Here is a 19,840-nt window from a genome sequence, read left to right as displayed (position 1 = left end):
ATCTTTCTTGCTGCTTGTGTCCCCCGCCTCCTGTTTCTCCCTCTAAAATCTACCTGGCAGAGAAACTTGCTGCGGGGGTTGAAGGGATTCAGGCCGAGAGGCGATGGCGGCTCATGGCGCAGGCTCAGTCACCGGGGCCGCGGCGGAGTCCGAGAGAGACCTGGCCTGATCAAAGCGAAAGGCCTGTCAGTCCACCCCCTCCACTGCTTCCCCTTCCGCCCCCTCCATGTCTCTCCCACCCCACACCAGTGGAACACACAGTCCGGGCACGTCGTGTCCAGAAGCGCCCCCAGGCACCCTGGGGCAGGGGTTCCTGGCGTGGTCATTTGCTCTTCCTTCTGCTCCAGACGTCAAGGAAACCCAGAAGACCTCCCGCTTCCCCCAGCCCTCAGTCCACGTCCCCAGCTCTGCTCCCACCCCACTTCAGATCTGGCCTGTGCACTTCCTCTCCTCCTCAAGGCCCAGACTGCCCCCAACGCCAGCCAGTACCCTTTCCAAGACCCCTAAATCTTTACCTCCCCTCTCCCACCCCAGGATCCCTTCAAACGCGGCCCTGTGTGCTGGCATCTCATACGCACACCAGCAGAGCAGTTACCGAATTTCTCCTGTAAACTTCAACACCCACCCCCCAACACACACACACACACACACACACACACACACACACACACACACACCCTTTCCGAGTTGGGCAAAACACTTTTTGAAGGTTACAGAGTATGTATTCTATTTTTTATGAGACACCTCTCCCCCCTCTCCCAGACTCTGGCATCTTGTCTTCCTTATTTGCATAAAAATAATTTTTGCAGAACCAAATGAACATGTTGTAGGAGACAAGCTGCTGTGAGATTCATTCTCTCTCTCCCTCACTGCCTTTCAAAAAATATTTTTTTACACCTCAGTTCTTCCTCTCCCTTCTGTTTTCCTTTCCTCTTTTTCCTTCTTCCTTCTTTTCTCACAAACCATATGTTCTTTATTGAGAACCGCTCACACGTTCTGGGGCCGCTTCCCTAGCTACAGGGGCGCCGCGGGGACAAAACCACTGCGCTGGCCCACACCACATTTCAGTGCGATGCGCAGATCCCCATCCAGTCCCTAAATCCGACCCCATCCCGACTAATTTTCCAGTGCGGGAGAATAGCGGCGCCAAAGCTTTTGACAAACAACAGCTGGGGGCCTGATCACGGTCGCTAAGCCAGGCGCTGCGATGGGCCACGGGTTTAACCCGAGCAATCACCAATCTGGTATCCGGCCAAGAAGCGCGTGGTCACGATCTGGCGTTTTGATTTCCTCCGGTGAATGCGGGAAAGCCTTTCTGCGGAATTGAGGGTTTCCCGTCGCGTTTGCTCAAACCTCGGACTGCATCCTGAGTGATGCCTGCGACCCTGGGACGCGTCCCTGCGAGGCTACACCCTCCAGATAAGGCAAAAATGGTCTGGGTGGCAGGCACCACCCCTCCAGTTCAGGGACAGTATTGTACACAGTTCATAATTTCCTCCTAAGGCCTGTGTCCGGCTAGAATGAAGTGATCTCTCTCCTCTCGGAGGCCCAAGAAGTCCGTGGGCCATGACACGCTTGTGGCCTGGGGTCCACAAGTGCGGGGCTGTGGGCTGAAGGGTGTCGCTCGGCCCAAAGCAGATTCCACTCAACCCGACTGGACCGCGGATCCACGCATCCAGGCTGGCGGGGAGGGAGGGCCTTCTAGTGAACCGGGTATCCTCCCCACAGGCTTCGAGGGGCAGCCGCTGTCTATTTCACCTGAAGTGCCTCTGAAACTGGGGGCAGAGGAAGCAGCTGCAAGTTATTTTCCTTTTGGGGTCCAGTTATCCTACTATTGTCCTCAGGGCTCCAGTTTCATTTTGCACGCGCACGTGCGGGCGGACACCACAGTTCCTTCACAGAACTGTGCTGGAGACTCTCCTGGCTGCTCTCTGGGTAATGTCAGTCTGAGGAAATGATACTGCCTCCCAAACCTGGGCTCAGGGCTGCAGGGCCAGGCGCCCGCCTTCCAAACCCCACTGCAGGGTTACTCCTTTGCCCGCGAGTGCGATGGGGACTCGGGGGGCCCCCAGGTTCCCGGCGGGGGAGGTGCCCTGGTGGAGATGCCCTTCCTGCTCGGGGGAGTCAGGTGTGGGTGTAGCTTCGGCTTCCAGAGAGACTTTGGAAAGAAGGAAGGGGAGGCCCAAGCTTCCGAGATAGGGAAGGAGTGGCTGGAGTGTAGAATCGGGTGCTTTCTTTAGAAACCAGTCTGGGAAACCGGGAACTACCCCGCCCTCCGGTGACCTGTTGGTCACCCCGCCTCCCCCTCCCCGCCCCGCCTCCCCCTCCCCGCCCCGCCTGGTCTGGCCTGACTGCGAGTGGGCACCACCGGCCAGGGAGTCTCAGCCAACATCGCTGTCCTGGCTCTCCCAGGTCAGACCTCGGGGGTACCAACCTCAGGGAATTTGGACTCTGGGGAATTCGGAAGTGACCCCGCAGCCCGACCGGCCCAGCTGCCAGGAGCCTGAGGATGCTCTCCCACCCGTCTCTGGGTCTCCAGGGTCCTCTGGCTGCTGCCAGGGTGAGGAAGAGCCGAGTTAATCTCCTGGCTACATGTATACCTCAGAGCGGTCTGGCAGGGGGAGAGGCCAGCAAAGAGACTCCTGGGCTGCAGGCCGCCAGACCCCCCCCTCCCCGCCCCTCCCCCGTCTCCATTTGTACATTTTTATAGCAAGTGGTGGTCGGTGTATGGATGCTCCTACTGGACGGGCACCTATGGGCCCTCGAAAGAAATCCATTTCAACCTGCAGCACCTCCATTCAAAGGTCCTCCCGGCTCTACAATTGGGAGGACGCGAAACCCGGGAGAGCGAGTCTGCGGCAAGCGCATCCGTTCACGGATCCCCGGGCTCTCGAGAGAGAGAACGCCCCGCGGGAGAGCACCGGGTCCACGGGGAGGGCTTGAAGACGTAGCCCTCGGCTCCAGAACAAATGAGACTCAGTCCTGGACGTTCTTTAACCCCTCGTTGCCGCGGGTCCCAGGGTTCCTTTTAACTGTGAGTGGAGTCTGCATTTGCCCTCTTGAAACACACTTTGGGATCTCCCTCCTCCAACAAGGACGGGTGACCCTAGGAAGCGCTCTGGCTGCTCTACGCAACCTTTGGAGACAGAAAACTTGGAAAAAGTCTAGCTCGACAAGTAGCTTAGGAAACAGGACACAGGCTTTTGGGACCCCCAAGTGTGCAAAAAGGAACTGAGAAAGTTGTCCCCTTGACAAATTGAATCATTTTATGTAAAACCAGGTTAAACAGGGCTGCGTTCTAAGCAGCGTCCCTCCTGTGTACTGTGAATGCACGTGGGGCCCTCCCCACTTGGGGGGGTGAGGGCATGTCCAGACTTTTTCTGATGTCTCCAGAGGCTGGTCTCCCCTTGCTCAGAGGGTCAACCAAACCTTTTGACTTTGGGCAGAGCCGAAAGCTGCCTGCTTTTCCCACTTGCGAGTGGATTTTTGAAGAGCCAACTCCCAGTCGGTTGAGCAGCTATACTCCCCCCTCCATCTCGCCTTCTTAGTTTGCCTTAATTAGGGGGTGGGGAGTTGGGTTTGGGGGCCCGAGTTCATGTAAAAACTGTCAAGTGAGTTAAGGGAAAGGGGAAGGAGAGAGAGGGTGGAGAAGTCCAGAGCAGAAAAAATTCAAAAATCGTAAAAGGAAAAGGGGGAACTTGAAGCCCAGAAGTCATTGTTTCCTTTATTTCAAAGGGAAAAACCTGCCTGATTCTCATCCTTTTGATTGATTAAGGCCCTGAATACCTCGCAGGCCCCGAGTGACAGTCCTTGAATAGACTCGAGCGAATAAAGCGCAGTGCTGAGCGCGGGGCTGGCACTCGGGGGTGTAAAGGAGGCGAGTTCGCTGGCACTTACCAAGTTATAAATAAAAGGCTATGCACAATAGCACCTTCTCTAAGGACAGACAGTCTTTACAACACTCCTGGCGTCATATCCTGCTGGGGACACTTCAGCTCCTAGCCAAGACTTTGCTCCTTTTATTTTTCCAGCAGTTTAGTCTGAATACCATAATAAATTCCTGAGAACAAATGCTGCAGCCGGGCAAAACTTTAACATATAGATGCATCTCTGCCAAAGCATTGGGGAATCTATACCTCCAGATTTAGAGCTGGGGCTTCCTAGAGAGGGTTTTTTAATCAAGAAGAGGAGACCTTTTTCTTTCTCCTCCCTTCCCCAGCCTTCAACTAACCAGTACTGGGGCCTCCAGCCACTACCTAAGCTTCACACTATCCCTGCCCCCAGACTGTGAAGACAAAAGAACTTATCAGCACACTCTGGACTCTTCCTGGGAGGAACCCCATAGGGAAGACCCTCATAATAAGCCTATGCCAAGGGGCATGGACCAGAGGAAGGAAAACAAAAGATGTCTGGGGGCTCCAATGCCTTCTTATTGTAATTGCACCCCCTTCATTGGCAAGTAAGCCAAGAAAAATGGGCGCGAGGCAGAGCCGCAGGTAGAAGAACAGAGACGTAGAGACACACAGAGAGATAGAATGAGAGGAAGAGTCCGAGACAGAGAAAGACACGCAGAGATACACACCGAGAGATAAGGAGACGGAGAAATAGAAAGTCAAGGCGAGAGACACACATAGAGTGACAGACAGACAGACGCGGACCCCTCTCCAGTCTCAGCAGCTGCCGTCTCCCTCGGACTGTCTCTCCCTGTTTCCGTGGGTGTACCCTTCTCTTCCCGGGGAAGAGGCGCAGCGCAGGTTCCTCTCCGGGCCTGCCGAGGCTTCGGCGCCGCCGGGGATGGGAAGAGAAAGTGGCCGCTGTCGCCCAATCAGCGCGTGTCTCCGCCACCCGGGACGGTCTCCCCGTCGGCCAATCGCAGCTCAGGGCTCCTGACCAAGCTTTGGGTGAAAGAACTAATAAATGCTCCCGAGCCCGGATCCCCGCACTCGGTGTCACGACGGGAGGAGACTCAGGCCAGCCGCGCACCGCCCCCGGCCCCCCCCCCCGCCCCGGCTCGTCGCGGCGCTCCGAGCCCCCTCCCCAGCGCTCCCAGCCGCGGGGCCGCTCGCCCAGCTTCGCACCAAACTTTTCCGCCCTGGGCTCGGAATCCTGGACTCTGGGCCCTCCCTGCCCGCCCCCTTCCCCGGTTCCACCTCGAGCCTCTCTCTGGACTGGGAGCGAGCAACCCCCTCCCCGTGTCCCTCTCGCTCCAGTCTTTTTGGGGAGGGGCTCTCCACGCTCGGGGGAGTTGCCGAGGGTCACCAGCGCCTCTCTCGTCTTTCTATTTCGCCTTCACCTGGATATAATTTCCAAGCGGCGCTGTCCCCAGGATGACCACACTGGCCGGAGCTGTGCCCAGGATGATGCGGCCGGGCCCGGGGCAGAACTACCCGCGCAGCGGGTTCCCGCTGGAAGGTAAGAAAGGGCCTCAGCGCCGCGCAGATCCCGGGGCCGCGGCGGGGCTGCTCCACCCGGCCCCGGGTCTCCACAGGCTCCGCTGGCGCGTCCAGGAGCCCATTCCCGGGGTACCCCCGCCCCAGGAGGGAACAGTCGGGCAAGATCCCGACTCGATTTTCTCTGGGCAAACGAAGCGCCCTTCTCTCCTCAACTTCTCGCGGAGCTTGGCCGTCAGGCCTGCTCCTGGGCCGTTCCGCTTTCCCCCGTTGTTTTGGAAATGCCGCGGTGGGGAGAGGATCCGGCGGCTTCCGAGCACCAGAAAGCAACTTCTCAGCGTTTTGTCCACCCGAAGGCATCTCACGACTGTCCCGGTTGCTCCCATGTTTGCTAAACTTTTGTTAATTCCGGGAGGAATTTCTTGCCGCGGCGAAGTTGGGGTGGTGTTTGGAAAATTTAGTGTTAATTGATTCATTTATTAGAATTCCATTCATCTCCAGCGGCATCTCGAAGTTTCCACAACCCGTTTGGGGAACTGCCTTTCAGTTAGCCTGAAGGTTCTGGAATCCCAGGGAGGCAAGAAGATTTGCAAGCCCGACACTTTCTAGGCAATTTGCGAGGTTGAGGCGCCCGAGCCGGGATGCTGACCGGGTGGCGTCTAGCCTTGGCCCTCAGTCCAGAGTAGGACGTAATATCCAGGGCACCAGCGGAGGCGAGGGGACCTGCGAGCAGACCCGACTGTCGCCTCTGTCCCGAGGTGTAACAGGTGACACGCACTGACACCTGCGGCTTGCTTTCAGGACCCTGTTTGACCTTCGGCTGCGGCCCTCTTAGCCAGAGACCCGAAGGGCTGTCAGTTCCTCCAAGCGCCTTAGAAAGAAAGTTGCCCCAATTAGACAGGGCTTAGTGCGACTTCGAGAAAACCTGGGTGTGAACATCTTTCTGTCAGGAGGCTGTTCCAGCCTCAGAGTCTCCCCCCACAAGGTGTCCCCTTTCCTGGGCCCAGAGGGAAGACAGCACTGGAGTGAGTTATTTTGCCCTGGCTGTTCCCTTCACACAAGATTATGTGCCCCTGAATTGCTTAATAATTTGAACAAGTGTAGTTGAAACAGGGTCTGGGGCTGGGAGCCTGAATGGAGCCGTTTCAGTGTTGAGGCTGTAACCTGGCGATTGGCCGGAGGAGTGAGAAATTAGTGGGTTCCTCTTTTGGGCTGCTCTCTGCTCTCCCGAAATGACGTTCTGTGCGTCTCTCTCTTCGCTTCTGCTCTCAGTGTCCACCCCCCTCGGCCAGGGCCGGGTCAACCAACTTGGCGGTGTGTTTATCAACGGCAGGCCACTACCCAACCACATCCGTCACAAGATTGTGGAGATGGCCCACCACGGCATCCGGCCCTGTGTCATCTCCCGCCAGCTGCGTGTGTCCCACGGCTGCGTCTCTAAGATCCTGTGCAGATATCAGGAGACGGGTTCCATCCGTCCCGGCGCCATCGGTGGCAGCAAGCCCAAGGTGAGCGCGTGGTCCTGGCCCTGGAGGCCTCCTGCCTGCAGTGTCCCGAGTTAGGGAAGAATGGGCAGGGGGCAAGGACTGCCATCTGGGGCTTTCTGAGGAGTTTTTCCAAATCTGAGAAGGTGTGTGTGTGAGTGTGTGTGTGTGTGTGTGTGTGTGTGTATTGGGGGTTGAAGGGAAGTGGCTAGAGTGCTCTCTTAGCTGGCGCTCCTTGATAAGTGCTAAGCAAAAACTCCAGCCTTTTTGCAAAGGTGATAAAGCATTTGTTTTTCATGCCTCAGAGTCCTGGAATCCCCATCAGATTATTTTAATAGGCAAACACCCAACGTGTGCAAGCTGTGTGTGCCCACCTGTTGCTGGTTTCTTCCCCAAGTATCATCCCAGCTCCCAGCCAGCGCACTGCCTTTTCCAAAACTAATCCAAGGAGCCACTTCTGGTTTTTAATGGTTTCTCAACTCCCATCCGCAGTGGCCTCCAGTCCAAATTGTCTTCAAGGAGTCAAAAGCCAGGGTGATTTGTTTTCTTTGTAATGAGCCAATGACTTGGCTTTTAAAAGGTACTTTGGTGCTATCCTCAAATTATTTTGGTTCTCCTTAAAAAAGGAAAGAGAATCACACTGGCTACGGCTGAGTGGGAGGGGATTGTATACGGTCTGCCTTTTCTTCTGGATGTGGAGAAAATCCAGTATAATTTTCTAGTTGCCACAGGGCAAAACCAAAAGGAGAGTTCTGGTAAACCGAAGACTTCCAGACAACCGCCTCTCCTCCTGCCATGCCAGCCCCCTTTTGCAACCTCTCTAAGAATCTCTGGAAACTCTTTTTACTGGGAAAAAAAGAGCCAGTCTCTAAAATTATCCATCTTTGCTATCCTCTCTAATTTTTAAAAAACCTGGACACTCACCTTTTGCATTTCATTTTGGTCTTCACCTTAGCTAAAATCTTGTGCTCCTTTGGAAAGGCCCAAGTTGCAGGTCTAACTTGATTTTTCTGCTCCTCTTTCAAGCATTCCTTTTTTAGTTTCGTTTTCGTGTTGATTCAGTGTAAGGGGTTGCCTTTCTTTATTTCCATGGATCAGAAAGTACACCCCTTCCAACGTGTCATACCTCTTCTTATTTTAAGCCGATTGAGGGTCTGATCTGGGGAGAAGAGTACCCAGGCTGCTTCCGGGTGAGATGGTTTCCTCTCTGCCCCTTTCTAAAGTACACTGCCCCAGAGAGCAGGGGTCCTTTTGCTAAGCAGAAGGACCTTCCCAGGGGGCGCAAGAAGGAGCGTCCTCCAGGCCCGAGGCGGTGCGGCCGCCACATCTGGCCCAGAGGACTGGGTACCAACGCCTGCCTGCCTGTTCTCTTAAAGCAGGTGACAACGCCTGACGTGGAGAAGAAAATTGAGGAATACAAAAGAGAGAACCCGGGCATGTTCAGCTGGGAAATTCGAGACAAATTACTCAAGGACGCGGTCTGTGATCGAAACACCGTACCCTCAGGTACCAGGCTCATTAACGTCTTCCTGGGGCGAGGCGTCAGTCGCTATTATCCGGGCGGTCCATCTGAACCATCATCTGAACCAATGATCGATCTGGGCGATCGGAAGACGGCCCCTCCCAGGGCTCTGAAATATTTACGAGCTAGACGTTTTTGGCGTTTTATGGAGGGAGTGATGAGCTGCTTGTCCTGGGGTTGAGAGACCGCCGCTGAGGGCTCCCCAAAGAGGATTTCTGTCGAAGAGGCAGGGCAGGAAACGCGAGGCGGAGGCCAAGCGTTTATTAATATTGATGTTCCCTTTTAAAGAGAAACAAATGTTTTGGTAATCCTAACCGAAGGGAGATGGGGCCGCGCCAACCGAGACTTCACCGTGCGCGCCAAGGAGGGGAGGCTTCGGCAACGGCCGGGATTTTTTCCCGAGAGTCCGGGGGCCCCATCCGGCGCCCCCGGCGGCCAGGGGGAGGCGGAGGGAGAAGAGGGGCGAGCGCAGGCCAGGGCGAGGGCGCGCGGGTTTGTTTTTAATTAAAAGGAAACTCCCTTTTCCCCCCTGCGAGAACGAGATATTTCGGAGCATGGATTTGTTTACCAGACTGGAATCTGGAAAAAATAAATGGGGGAGAGTGCATTTTCTTTTGACTTTTACAATAGGAAACGATCCTGCAGTTGAAATTTAAACCCTTTATGGCCTCAAAAAAAAAAAAAAAAAGAAAAAGAAAAAAGAGAAAAGTTGAATTGCAGGGGACGGGTCCGCTCTGGTTTTTCCTGCCTTACCGCGAACCGCGGCGCGCAATGCCTTCAGGTTGAGGCGGTGCGGTGTGGCTGGCGGGAGAAATCTCTTAGATTGGAGATCTAGAGACCCGTCTGTGGAGTCGAGGAGGGAAACTTCCTACTGGGGAGAGCGGACCGAGACCGCGGTTCCCGGCCCTAACCTGGAGGTGCGAGCTTTCCGGGCTCCCGGCTCGCTGGTCCTAGGGGCCGATTATGCGATGGGGGGTATGAGTGGGACGGTGAGGGGGGGGTGTAGAAGGACGAGGATGCCTAAAGACGCTGGAGGAGACAGAAGCAAGCTGTGCAGGGCAGGCCTTCTAGGCCCCCCAGCCGTACCCCGACTGGGGGCCGGGGGGCCCCTTGCAGCGCGGCCTGCACGTCTCAGTCGTAAGCGCCCCCTTCCTCCTTCCGCCCCCAGTGAGTTCCATCAGCCGCATCCTGAGGAGTAAATTCGGGAAAGGCGAGGAGGAGGAGGCCGACCTGGAGAGGAAGGAGGCAGAGGAGAGTGAGAAGAAGACGAAACACAGCATCGACGGCATCCTGAGCGAACGAGGTAAGCGGCGGCGCGCTGGGGGCCTGCGCCTCCCCGAACTCCACGCTCTGACGTTGGGGTCCTGAGGGCGGCGCGGCCCCGCTCGTGTCAAGGTCCCTTCTCGCTCATATCCCCTGAACCCGGGCAAGAGCGTTCAAGTGAAAGACCAGAGACGCCCTTACAGTGAACACAAAAAACTTTTTTCTTCCTCTTTTTTTCTTTTTTTTTTTTTTTTTTCTATTTTTAAACCTTTCCTCTACACCACTCGCACGGAAGGCAGAACTGCAAATTGCGTTCTGGGTGCGGGGCCACCCTGCTGCCCTCTGGGGTACGGGACTGGGCGTCTCTGAGCGGTGGTGAGGCTGGGGGCAGTCCGTGAGCCTCCGGAGGTTAAAGGAACTTTTTCCGCCCTTAGGAAAGGCCCGGGTCTCCAAAGGGGTTTCCACATCAGAGGAGGGGGGCGCGGAGAGGGAGAGAGGGAGAGGGACGGGAACGAGGACAAGGGAGAGAGAGGCTCAAAACTCTTTAAGGCAGTGGGGTCCCAAGGTTGCACCACATAGATTGCCTTATAAATGTAGATCTGTAAGTTGACTGTTTCTTGGTTTGTTTTAAATTGGTTTTCAAATGCGGTAGGGTTTGAGCTGTGCGTGTCTGGGAAGTAAAACAAGCCTTAGCTCTGGGTTACAAACCGAGGGGGTCTGGGTTCTTGGGCTCGCGGTGCCGCCACCCTTTCTCCGCCCAGGGGTGCGGACCATTGTCTTGTTGTTGGCTGAGATCTGTCAGCCTCGAGAGGAAATCTCCCCCGCGGAGTCATAAGTGCAGCCTGCGGGGTGTCTTCAGACTCTAAAGGTACGCCCACTCCCACAGAAGAAAGCCAACCCCGTGGGAGTTGAACCTGGAAGGGTTCACGGCAGCAGGAAAGTCTCAGCCGTTTTGCGTCTCAGCACTTTTGGCCTTGGGGATGGTTGCACCTCCTCCAAAGCGCAAAGGGCCGGGAGTTGCCAGGTGCCCCCCTCCCCCATGCGTGGCCTTCCCTCGCCCGGGGCCGGGACTTCGTTGGGCTGAGTTGACTTTTGAGTTGCCCTAGAAGGGCAGGCGGCCCTCCAGGTGGGCTTGGAGCGGTCACCCACTTCGACCAGCTGGGTCTGAGCCCCCAGCCGGTGGCATCCAGGGTACGACCGTGGGTCGGGAAAGTGGTCGCTTCTTTTACCTTCATTGCTCAACTCCGGGGCGGACCGCTGGCCCTCCGGAGCGGCAGCTTTACAAATCAATGCAAACTCTGTACACAACCTCCAAGGGACCCAGATTTCAATGTTATAAATCCGAACCACAGATTTCAGCGATAAACAGGTGCCTAGATGCCCCGGCACACACACAGGCAATAAAGAAAAGACACCAAAACCCACGGCAGGTTGGGCAGGGGAGATAGATACACGTGCTGTTGCTTCCCTCCTTCTAAAGCAGGGCCCTCCCATGGACTCAGCTTAAGCCCTTCCTTTTGGAGGGGTGCGTTTCTGCCCTGGTCTCTGAGAAGAGACCCCAGCTTTTATTCTAGGTCTAGATGCATCATGGAGGTGCTGGGGAGGGAGGAAGGCGAGAAACCAGCCAACCCCAAACCTAACGGGCCCCTGCAGGCAGCGGGGCAATGAGCCCAGAGGGTAGGAGAGGCTTGGGAACGGGGGGTGAAGGGTGGCAAGGCTTGGCTACTTGTTGCTGGAGGCGCCTGCTCCGCAGCTCGACAGCTAGCCCTCGCAGCACCGGCAACCGAGGCCCAGGAGACAAAACGCCCCAAATGAGCTGGTCAAACATTTGTACAACTTTTCCAGCTTTTACAAAGAAGGCCTTCTCTACACAATCTACACTTGGAGATGAACTTGGGAGACAAAGCCTGGAGAGTCCATTGAAACTCACACTTTAGCTCGGCCCAGACAAAGCTCCGGCTCGCAGCAGCTTGATGTGAACAAAGGAAGGCAACCTTTTTATAATTCAAGGAGAAAAGAAGAGAAAACAGCCCCACAAAGGGCCGAGAATAGACATTATGGGCTTGCAATGAGGGATGAATTATTCAATGAGCCCCAATAGCTGCTGCGCCAGGAAGTTTTATGGACTTTCCAGCGTGGAAAAAGTGGCCATTTCACCTACAAAATGTTTCTAGTCTTTTGGGCCGTCCAGCTGGGCCCGCTGCCATTCAAGGGCAATTGCTACCATTTTTAAAGTCAGAGTATTCTCTCCAGAGGGGGCTGAACTGTTGAAAACACACACACACACACAACTCAGAGGCTGAAGTCTAATTTAATTTGGGGTTGTCAGGGAAGATGCAGCGTCAGTCTCTTCAGTGCCTCTAGCTCCCTTTCCAGATGAGCCCTGGAGGACAAGAGGGGCCCAGAGAAAGGACAGAGTGGAGTGTAGTTTGAAGGGAAGTTTAGAAACCTCAAAAAAAAAAAAAATTCCCTCTATCCTTTGGGCCGCAAAAGTCCCAGGCTGCCCCGCTTGGAAAATAGACTGAATGTTGATGAAGGGCTCTGAGCTCCCAGGCGGGGCAGGAGGAGCCTAGCTGAGGAGGGACGTTTAGGTGTCATGACCAGGGCGGCGCGCTCTCTCTGGAGGTTCCAGCTTCCTTTCCGGCCTGCCGGATGTTTCTGAGACTGGCTTTCCCGAGTACCTCTCTCTACTTGTCGGAGACTGGGACACAGGGAGAGAGAGGTATCCTGAAAGAGGTCAGAACGGCCCTCGTTTTTCTCTCCAGGGTCTTGTCCTTTCTTCTGGATGGCCTCTTTCACCTTCCCAACTTTGCCCTGTCCCTCGCCCAAAGCAAGAGCAGCGCTTCGGGCCGACGCGGGGCGCTCAGGCCCGTGCGCCCTAGGCGCGCAACGGACGCTGTGCGCCCCTCCTGGATCTTTGCTTCCAGCTCTTTTGCCAGGGTGGAAGGAGAGGGTAGGGCAGCCAGGAACACCCCCCCAGCACCCTCCTCATCCCCCCCCCCCACCGGCCTCCCCACACACAACCTTCCTCTCCCCAAGAGCCGAGCAGGCACGGCAGTAGGAACCTAGCCCCGGTCGCCGCAACTGGGGCTGTGGGCACGGCCCGCGCTGCGGCCACTCAATAGGCGTCTCTGTTCCTCCCCCGGCGCTGCGGAGCTGGCCCGCGGGCGCCGCCACAATGGGCCGGCCCCCACTCCTGCGCCCTGCGCCAAAGCGCCGCGCCGCCCCCTCCCCTGCGCTCCGGCCGGCTCGAAGCTTAGCTCGCCGGGCTGCAGCCGACTCAATTGCCTCCTTTATGTCCTTCTCACTTTCATCTAGACACAGCCCGCCTCCCCCGCCCTCTTCTTCTCCTCTTTTTTCCCCCTTCCTTGCCTGAGGCTCACATTAGTGAAATTTCTGCAACCTCCCCCCATTTTTTTCTTATTTTAAAGAAAGCCCTTAACACAAAAGCAGTGACTAATCAATAGAAACTGCTCCTTCATCAACTCCTCCTCCTCCTCCTCCTCCTCCTCCTCCTCCTTCTCCAGCGGCAGCGGCAGCAGCAGGGTGACGCTTTTCCTGTTTGTGAGTTTTGGGAAACATTTTTGCTTTGTGCCGTAATGGAATTAGAGCACAGATGAGGACTGTAAATGGACACGCGACTGCAAGACTCTCGCTTAAATATTTAGATGCAAAGTTACAATTACTGACTTGTTGCTGCGGCTTTGAAGTGGCAGCTCGGGAGTGCAGGGGGAGAGAGGCCAGATTGCCAAATTGATGTTTTGATTGGGGCTGGAGATACACTTTCATAGGACTTTACCCCTTTTAAGAATCACCAGTGAGCGTGGGAGGTTTGCAACAATTTCAAAGATTGAGGCAAGAGACCCCAAGCATAGGTAGGTTGGCGCTTACCCTCCTTTTTTTTAAAACGCTCCCTTTCAAGTTGATGTTTATGAAAAACAAGTGCTTTTTTTCTTTTTTTAATTTGAGAATGTAAAGGTGACAAAAGTTTTGCTTGAGTTTGTAAGCTTAGGAGCTTTTCTAAAATTAACGAGGACGACATCAACTTTTCAGCGGGACATAAGATAAAGCAATTAAAAACGTACAGAAGTTGTAAAAGTCCTGGAACTATTTCATTTCCAGTGGAATCATGAAAAGAACATTTTATCATTAACCGGGAGTGCTCCTGACATCGAGGGGAGCGGAAGGCCGTTTCTTCCCTCAACCGCCCCCCCGGACCCCCCCCCCAGCCTTCAACTTAGCAGGGAAGGACATTTCGGCGCGAGGCAAAGGGCGGGGGGTGGGGGCGGGGAACAGGCGGGGGCGGGGGAGGGAGGAACTTTCCCACAGATTAAAATCACGGGCTGTAAGATCTTAGGTTTGTGGCATCGGAACCTTTATTAAAGTGGACGGCCCACTCTCCGAGTCCATTTGTCAGAATCACGAATTTGACCCCAATGTCGTCTCTGGTCTTCGGGGTAAATTTCATGTTTTCTGAAGCCCTTACAATACTCAGCAAGGAAATATCATCCGTTTAAAAATGTATTGGAAATATCAAAACTTGAATTAAATTAAAACACCTCGCTGTGTTCTTTTCAAGGAGATAACGGTAACGATTTTCCTGTTGGACCGATTTGAAAGGAAACACCCGAGTTCGGATCGTAGTTTTATTTTTCGAGGGTTTGTTTTGTTTGGTTGGCTGCTGTAGGCTCACTTTCTAGCCTTATTGAAAACATGCAGATTTTCTAACTAATGCTTGAAATTGTATGTTTATTTTGAAGTTTGATTTGCTTGTTGATAGCACCGGAGCGGGGACGTAGGGGCTTCACGTGGGTAATAATTACTGAAGGGTCATTTAAGAGTCCCCAGGGCTGTGCAGTAAAACCCATCGGCGCGGTGAGGTGGAACCAGCAAGTGCGCGTCTGTTCAGGGAGTGGAATACGCGGAAATTAATCGGGTGAATATACGAGCGTGGCCACCGAGCTCAGGTTCAACATGCGTGGATACACTTATTTTAAGGGACAAAAACCTTCCTAACTATGAGGTTAAATGCTCACATTGTACGTAAATAAATAGCCAATGAATATTAAAAGCCTCAACGACAGACAGCAATAAACGGTGAGAGAGTTTGGCCAGAGCTGGGGCAGAGAAGGTTCGGTGGAGTCCTATGGCAGGTAACTTATTTATGTGGGTAAATAAAGATTAAAGAACCATTAAGAATGTACATCTATAACTAACAAGACAGTAAAGAGCAATTAAGCAGTCAGTTTAATGCCTTATCTCACTGGCTGCTCTGGGGTTGTTTTACAACTAGGAATTAAAATCTGAAAAGGAAGTTTTCAGCAGCTCTGGCCAAATATTGATTAAGTAGCTGTTTGTTGATACCATTGTTACGCATTAAAAGGCCGGGATCCCGGCCTCTCAGTGGCCATCTTCCATTGTGAGGGATTCTTAACCACTGAGATCAAAGCGGGATCATTTCAACTTATCTGTCTTGGAAAATCCTCCTTTTCCTCTGAAACCTCTAAGGAGGATTGACTGCATTCTCTTTAAGAAATAGGAACCGAAACCAGTTATGTGTCCTAGGTTTGCAGAGAAGAGATTCATGGGGTGTTTTTAATTATCCTATGGTGATTTCTTGTTTAGAACTTAGGCTAAGATGGTGAATTTATCATCACATAACTTCTCTTTTGGGGGAGGTGACGAGAGGCATGGAAGCTAAGATCCTGAATGTCACTAAATTTCTAAATACGGAAGTTTTGCTGAAGTTACCTGCCAAGCTGGAATGACGTAAAGGCAAGATGTCAGAGTTTTGTGTAAAGCTAGCTGGAGAACAATTAAATACACAGGAAACTGGGAGTTAGATTGACTGCATTTCTCTGCATATGTTTTCACAATTTTTGTGTTTATGGATGGTTAGATGAGTCCCATGTATATTTTTAAACCTCCTACAATGTAGGAGGTTTTGTGTGTATAGTTTGTGTATTGTTAAAGTTTATTTATAAGTCGGTCACTATGAGTTATGTTGGCGGTAAACTATACCCAGTTGCACACACACACACACACACGCACAAAAAGGTTTATTTCTCCTGTAGGTTACACTTTCTAGAGTCATCAGAATTTGAGGTAACAACACAGCTTACCAATTCATATTCAGCACTGCTGTTGAATGCTAGGAAAAATATTTCCTTGAATAATTTTATGACTTTGTTGGCTGTTGATTTTTCGATGAACTGTTAGGCTTTTGTTTTGTTTTGTTTTGAAGAGTTCAATATATTTGGATAGATTTTTCTTTTATTATGAGAGCTAAAATGCATGCAGAGGCTCTTTTGGAAATACCATCTCTGTGCTTAATTTGCAAATTCCAACAAGTCACCCTGAGGTTGTGAAATTTATGCCAGATTCAGTTTTGAATATTCAGCTGAGCATCATAGATCTGCCTGTGTGCGGGATTTTCTTAATTCCTTTCTCTGTGTTCATTTCACTACTAAATAACTGTGCTTAGGGTTTTATTTTTATTTCATTTATTTTATTTTACGCTTATTCACTCTTTTTTGAAAATAAATTTATTTATTTTATTTATTTATTTTTGGCTGCATTGGGTCTTCGTTGCTGCACACGGGCTTTCTCTAGTTGCGGCGAGCGGGGGCTACTCTTCGCTGCGGTGCGCGGGCTTCTCACTTCAGTGGCTTCTCTTGTTGCGGAGCACGGGCTCTAGGCACGCGGGCTTCAGTAGTTGCGGCACGTGGGCTCAGTAGTTGTGGCTCGCGGGCTCTAGAGTGCAGGCTCAGTAGTTGTGGCGCACGGGCTTAGTTGCTCCGCGGCATGTGGGATCTTCCCGGACCAGGGCTGGAACTCGAGTCCCCTGCATTGGCAGGCGGATTCTTAACCCCTGCGCCACCAGGCAAGTCCCCTTTTTCACTCTTGAACAAGATGAATCTTGACATACAGAGTCAGAATCATTAGTGGGTATTTTCTAACATTTTGTATTATAATCTCCCAATTAATTAATAATCTATCTGTGCTCAAATGTCCTTTGAAATAGTCCCAATCATTGCAGTGTGGGACAACTGCCTGAAACAGATTAAGCCGGAAGTGTGAGTCACTGCAGATCTATTATGACTACCTTGTCCTGGGTCCAGATGCAGTGCTAGAGAGTTCTTTGCTGCATTTTCCATGTATGTGTATATTTCATGTTTCATTTACATGTGGAGTTAAAGTGACTTTCCCCCCTTGGATATCAGGCTCTGTATGCATATACTGCCAGGGGGACAGCAGAGTCATACTCTGAGTGGGGCCTGATGTCAGTACCAAAGCAGAATTACTGACTCAGTAACGGGCTATGTCAATTATATCTCAATAAGGCTGGAAAAAATAAACATTTGATACTATTGTTAAAAATAAAAAAGCACTGGCTGCTTCAGTGGGGAATTGTGATCAGAGAAAGTGAAAGGGAATTTCAGAAGTTGCCACTCTCTAGGAAGATGCACACCAAAGTGGGAACAGAGGACCATCCTCTGCTCTGTTGACAAAGGTTTTCTCGACCCGTTCATGCCAGTCTCGGGTAGAGAGTGGCACAGCTCAGTTTTCAGCTCTATCTTGCAGTGTTGGGCCAAACGCTGAGCTCCAACAGTGTTGAACTTTTGCTGGAATCGGGACGTCTCTCCTTTTAGAAAGCTTCCCCCACATTCCTGTGATGGTCTCAAAGGAACAGAATATATGTACTTTCCAGTTCGTAACTGGAAAATGAACAGTTATCAAAATGGCCGTTAACGTTATAAAGCGTTAGAAGCTTCACCATTGTCAAAGGGAGCTATGAAAACCGTGGAAAATAGTTGTTGAAGACACTTGAGCAATAAAAGGCCTTATGAATTCATATCTTCAATGTCTGTTTTCCTTCCTTCCTGATAAAAACCGAGAAGAGACTAACAGATAATTTCTGCCCTGGAAATGGCCACTTTTCTTTATAAAGAAGTAGTTGTATTTTAATAAAGAACAATGGTGTAACACTTCGAATTTGATTTGGTGCACATTTCTCCTGGAAAAAAAAAAATCCTGAGAAAGAATTTTACCTTGGACATTGCACATAACAAAGTTCGTAGCATTTAAATTTTAGCTGCAGGATTTTAAGTTGAAAAAACCCCAAACAACAAAGAACCCCTTCTCTTTGTGGTGAAGCAACTCAATCAAAATAAGTAGTCTGAGTTTTTATGTCCTCCTTCTTACTGCAGTGATTGAGAAATGAATCTTCCCCAGTAAAACAAACTAGAACTCATGACAGGCAGTAACAAACTAGCCATATATTTGTCTCCTTAAACCCATTTAGTGATTTGATTCTTATGTACTTTTATTTGGCCAGCTTTACTGTATCTACAATAGCATATTAATATAAACTCTTGATTCGAGGAGCAATTTCCCACTCATTCAGGATCCGATTCCATTGGATTCTATTTTAAAATAGCTGATCACAATGCTTTGTGACAAGGATGGGAGACTCTTCTTGGCTGACTAACATAGGATTGAGGGAGAGGAAATACCACTGATTTTTCAGCATTAAAAATTTCCAGGATCATATTGAGAATTCAAATAGTATAGTTTTAAGGAGGCTTAAATGTAAATTTTAAAAAATTTTCTAATCAGATGGTAGGCATATTTCTGGAAACAACTACAGAATTAAATGTACTTGGCTTTATGTCATTACATGCAAACAATAAGTAAGTTAGGGTAGAATAGCTAAGAAAGGAAAGTTAATGGCTGTGTGCAATTTATCTAGCAACATGGAATTGGTTTTTGTATACTTTCATAGTCAATGCTTGTATGGTCACATACAAATTTACATTTTTAACAGAAAGTCTACATTTGTAGGCTTGTGGTTTTTATAGGTACACAGATAAACTAAGAGTACAGCCACCATACTCCTCATATCTTTTATCTTTTTTTTTTTTTTTGGCAAACCCTAATATAGGCATTAATTTACTTCGGCATTGTCTGGGAGTATTAACATCATTTTTGTTTCCTTTATAGGGTCTATCTTCTTTTTGAAAAAAGTCTTGTTTTTAAACAATTATAGACTCATAGAGTCTGTCTTCAAACACATTTAAAAATTCTTCCAGTATTCAAACATATTATCATGATTAAGAAAATCTTGGCCACAGGGTATGGGTGTGTGTTTGTGTGTGTGTGTGTGTGTGTGTGTGTGTGTCTCCCAATTACCATGGTTGAGCTTAACCTGAACTAAAGAAAATTAATTGGTCCAATTCATTTTATTATAAGAAAAGCAACAGGTTCCTTCTTTCTGAATCCCCACTTGGCTGGTTTCCTGACTAATACAAATGAATGTTTCTTGTCTGACTGAAACACACCCCAAAGTCCTTTTTCATGTCTTTGCTTGCCTTATAAGAGCATAGCACCCAAGGTAAAAGTAGTGTGTCTTGCATCACTGATTTTGCTCTAACATTGAGACCAACACATTTTGGGTGTGAACCCCTTGAGTTCTGATGTCTGTGGTAAGATGGGGGCACATTATACCAATTTCCCAGGGTGATATGAGAATAAAATGAGAAGATGCAAGTTATGTGCAAGTTACACCTATCTCACAGGAAAACTCAAAATCTTGTGGGGAAAAAAGCCTTCTGAACATGCAGAAAGTGACTAGCCTACTGGCAGATGGGCTCTGCCCAAGGGCAAATAAAAGCTTAATTCAGGCTTAGGAGCAGCAATGAAGACCAACACACATACATGCACACAAGCACGCGCACACTCACCAAAAAATTCACTTTCACTGATTCCAGAAAATTGAGTTTATAACAAACTCTTTAATATAATAGACTATATTGATTTAATAGTTTGAAAGCTAATAAAATTTGAAAACCGTTTGCCGAGATGTCAAAAGATGTTTCTTAATTACTTTTTCTCCCGTTCCGTAGTTTACTTTTCTCTCTTAGACTAACTTGGCTGTTTAAAACTCTTCCGAATCAAACTTTGTTTTGTTTGTGTATTTGCACAAGTTCTTTTTCCTCCACTGGACTGACAAATAAGTTGCTTTTTGAAAATGGATCTCACACATACGTTCTTATTCCTGAAATCCTGGTGCAATGCTTCATTTTGTGGAATTGTGTTTGTATAATTTCTCACTGCGTCCCTTCTCCGGCCTGCTTCCTTGTTCTTAAATGTCTTTATGGCTCTGCGTGTGAGATTGTGTG

At 50.6% G+C, this 19,840-nt stretch overlaps 1 protein-coding gene across 1 annotated transcript in view; it reads left to right on the top strand.

The window, feature by feature from the left end:
* The first annotated feature begins 5,049 nt into the window (after positions 1–5,049).
* Positions 5,050–19,840, top strand: part of PAX3 (paired box 3) — a 93,099-nt gene continuing 78,308 nt past the window's right edge. The window contains exons 1-4 of the mRNA XM_007105348.2: positions 5,050–5,412; positions 6,663–6,898; positions 8,251–8,380; positions 9,565–9,699. Coding sequence (XP_007105410.1) covers positions 5,328–5,412; positions 6,663–6,898; positions 8,251–8,380; positions 9,565–9,699 — 586 coding nt within the window. The 5' untranslated portion in view covers positions 5,050–5,327. The remainder of the gene's footprint in view (positions 5,413–6,662; positions 6,899–8,250; positions 8,381–9,564; positions 9,700–19,840) is intronic.

This window comes from Physeter macrocephalus, chromosome 2 (genome assembly GCF_002837175.3).
Source record: "Physeter macrocephalus isolate SW-GA chromosome 2, ASM283717v5, whole genome shotgun sequence".
Taxonomy (NCBI): domain Eukaryota; kingdom Metazoa; phylum Chordata; class Mammalia; order Artiodactyla; family Physeteridae; genus Physeter; species Physeter macrocephalus.
This window is presented reverse-complemented; position numbering and strand designations above follow the sequence as displayed.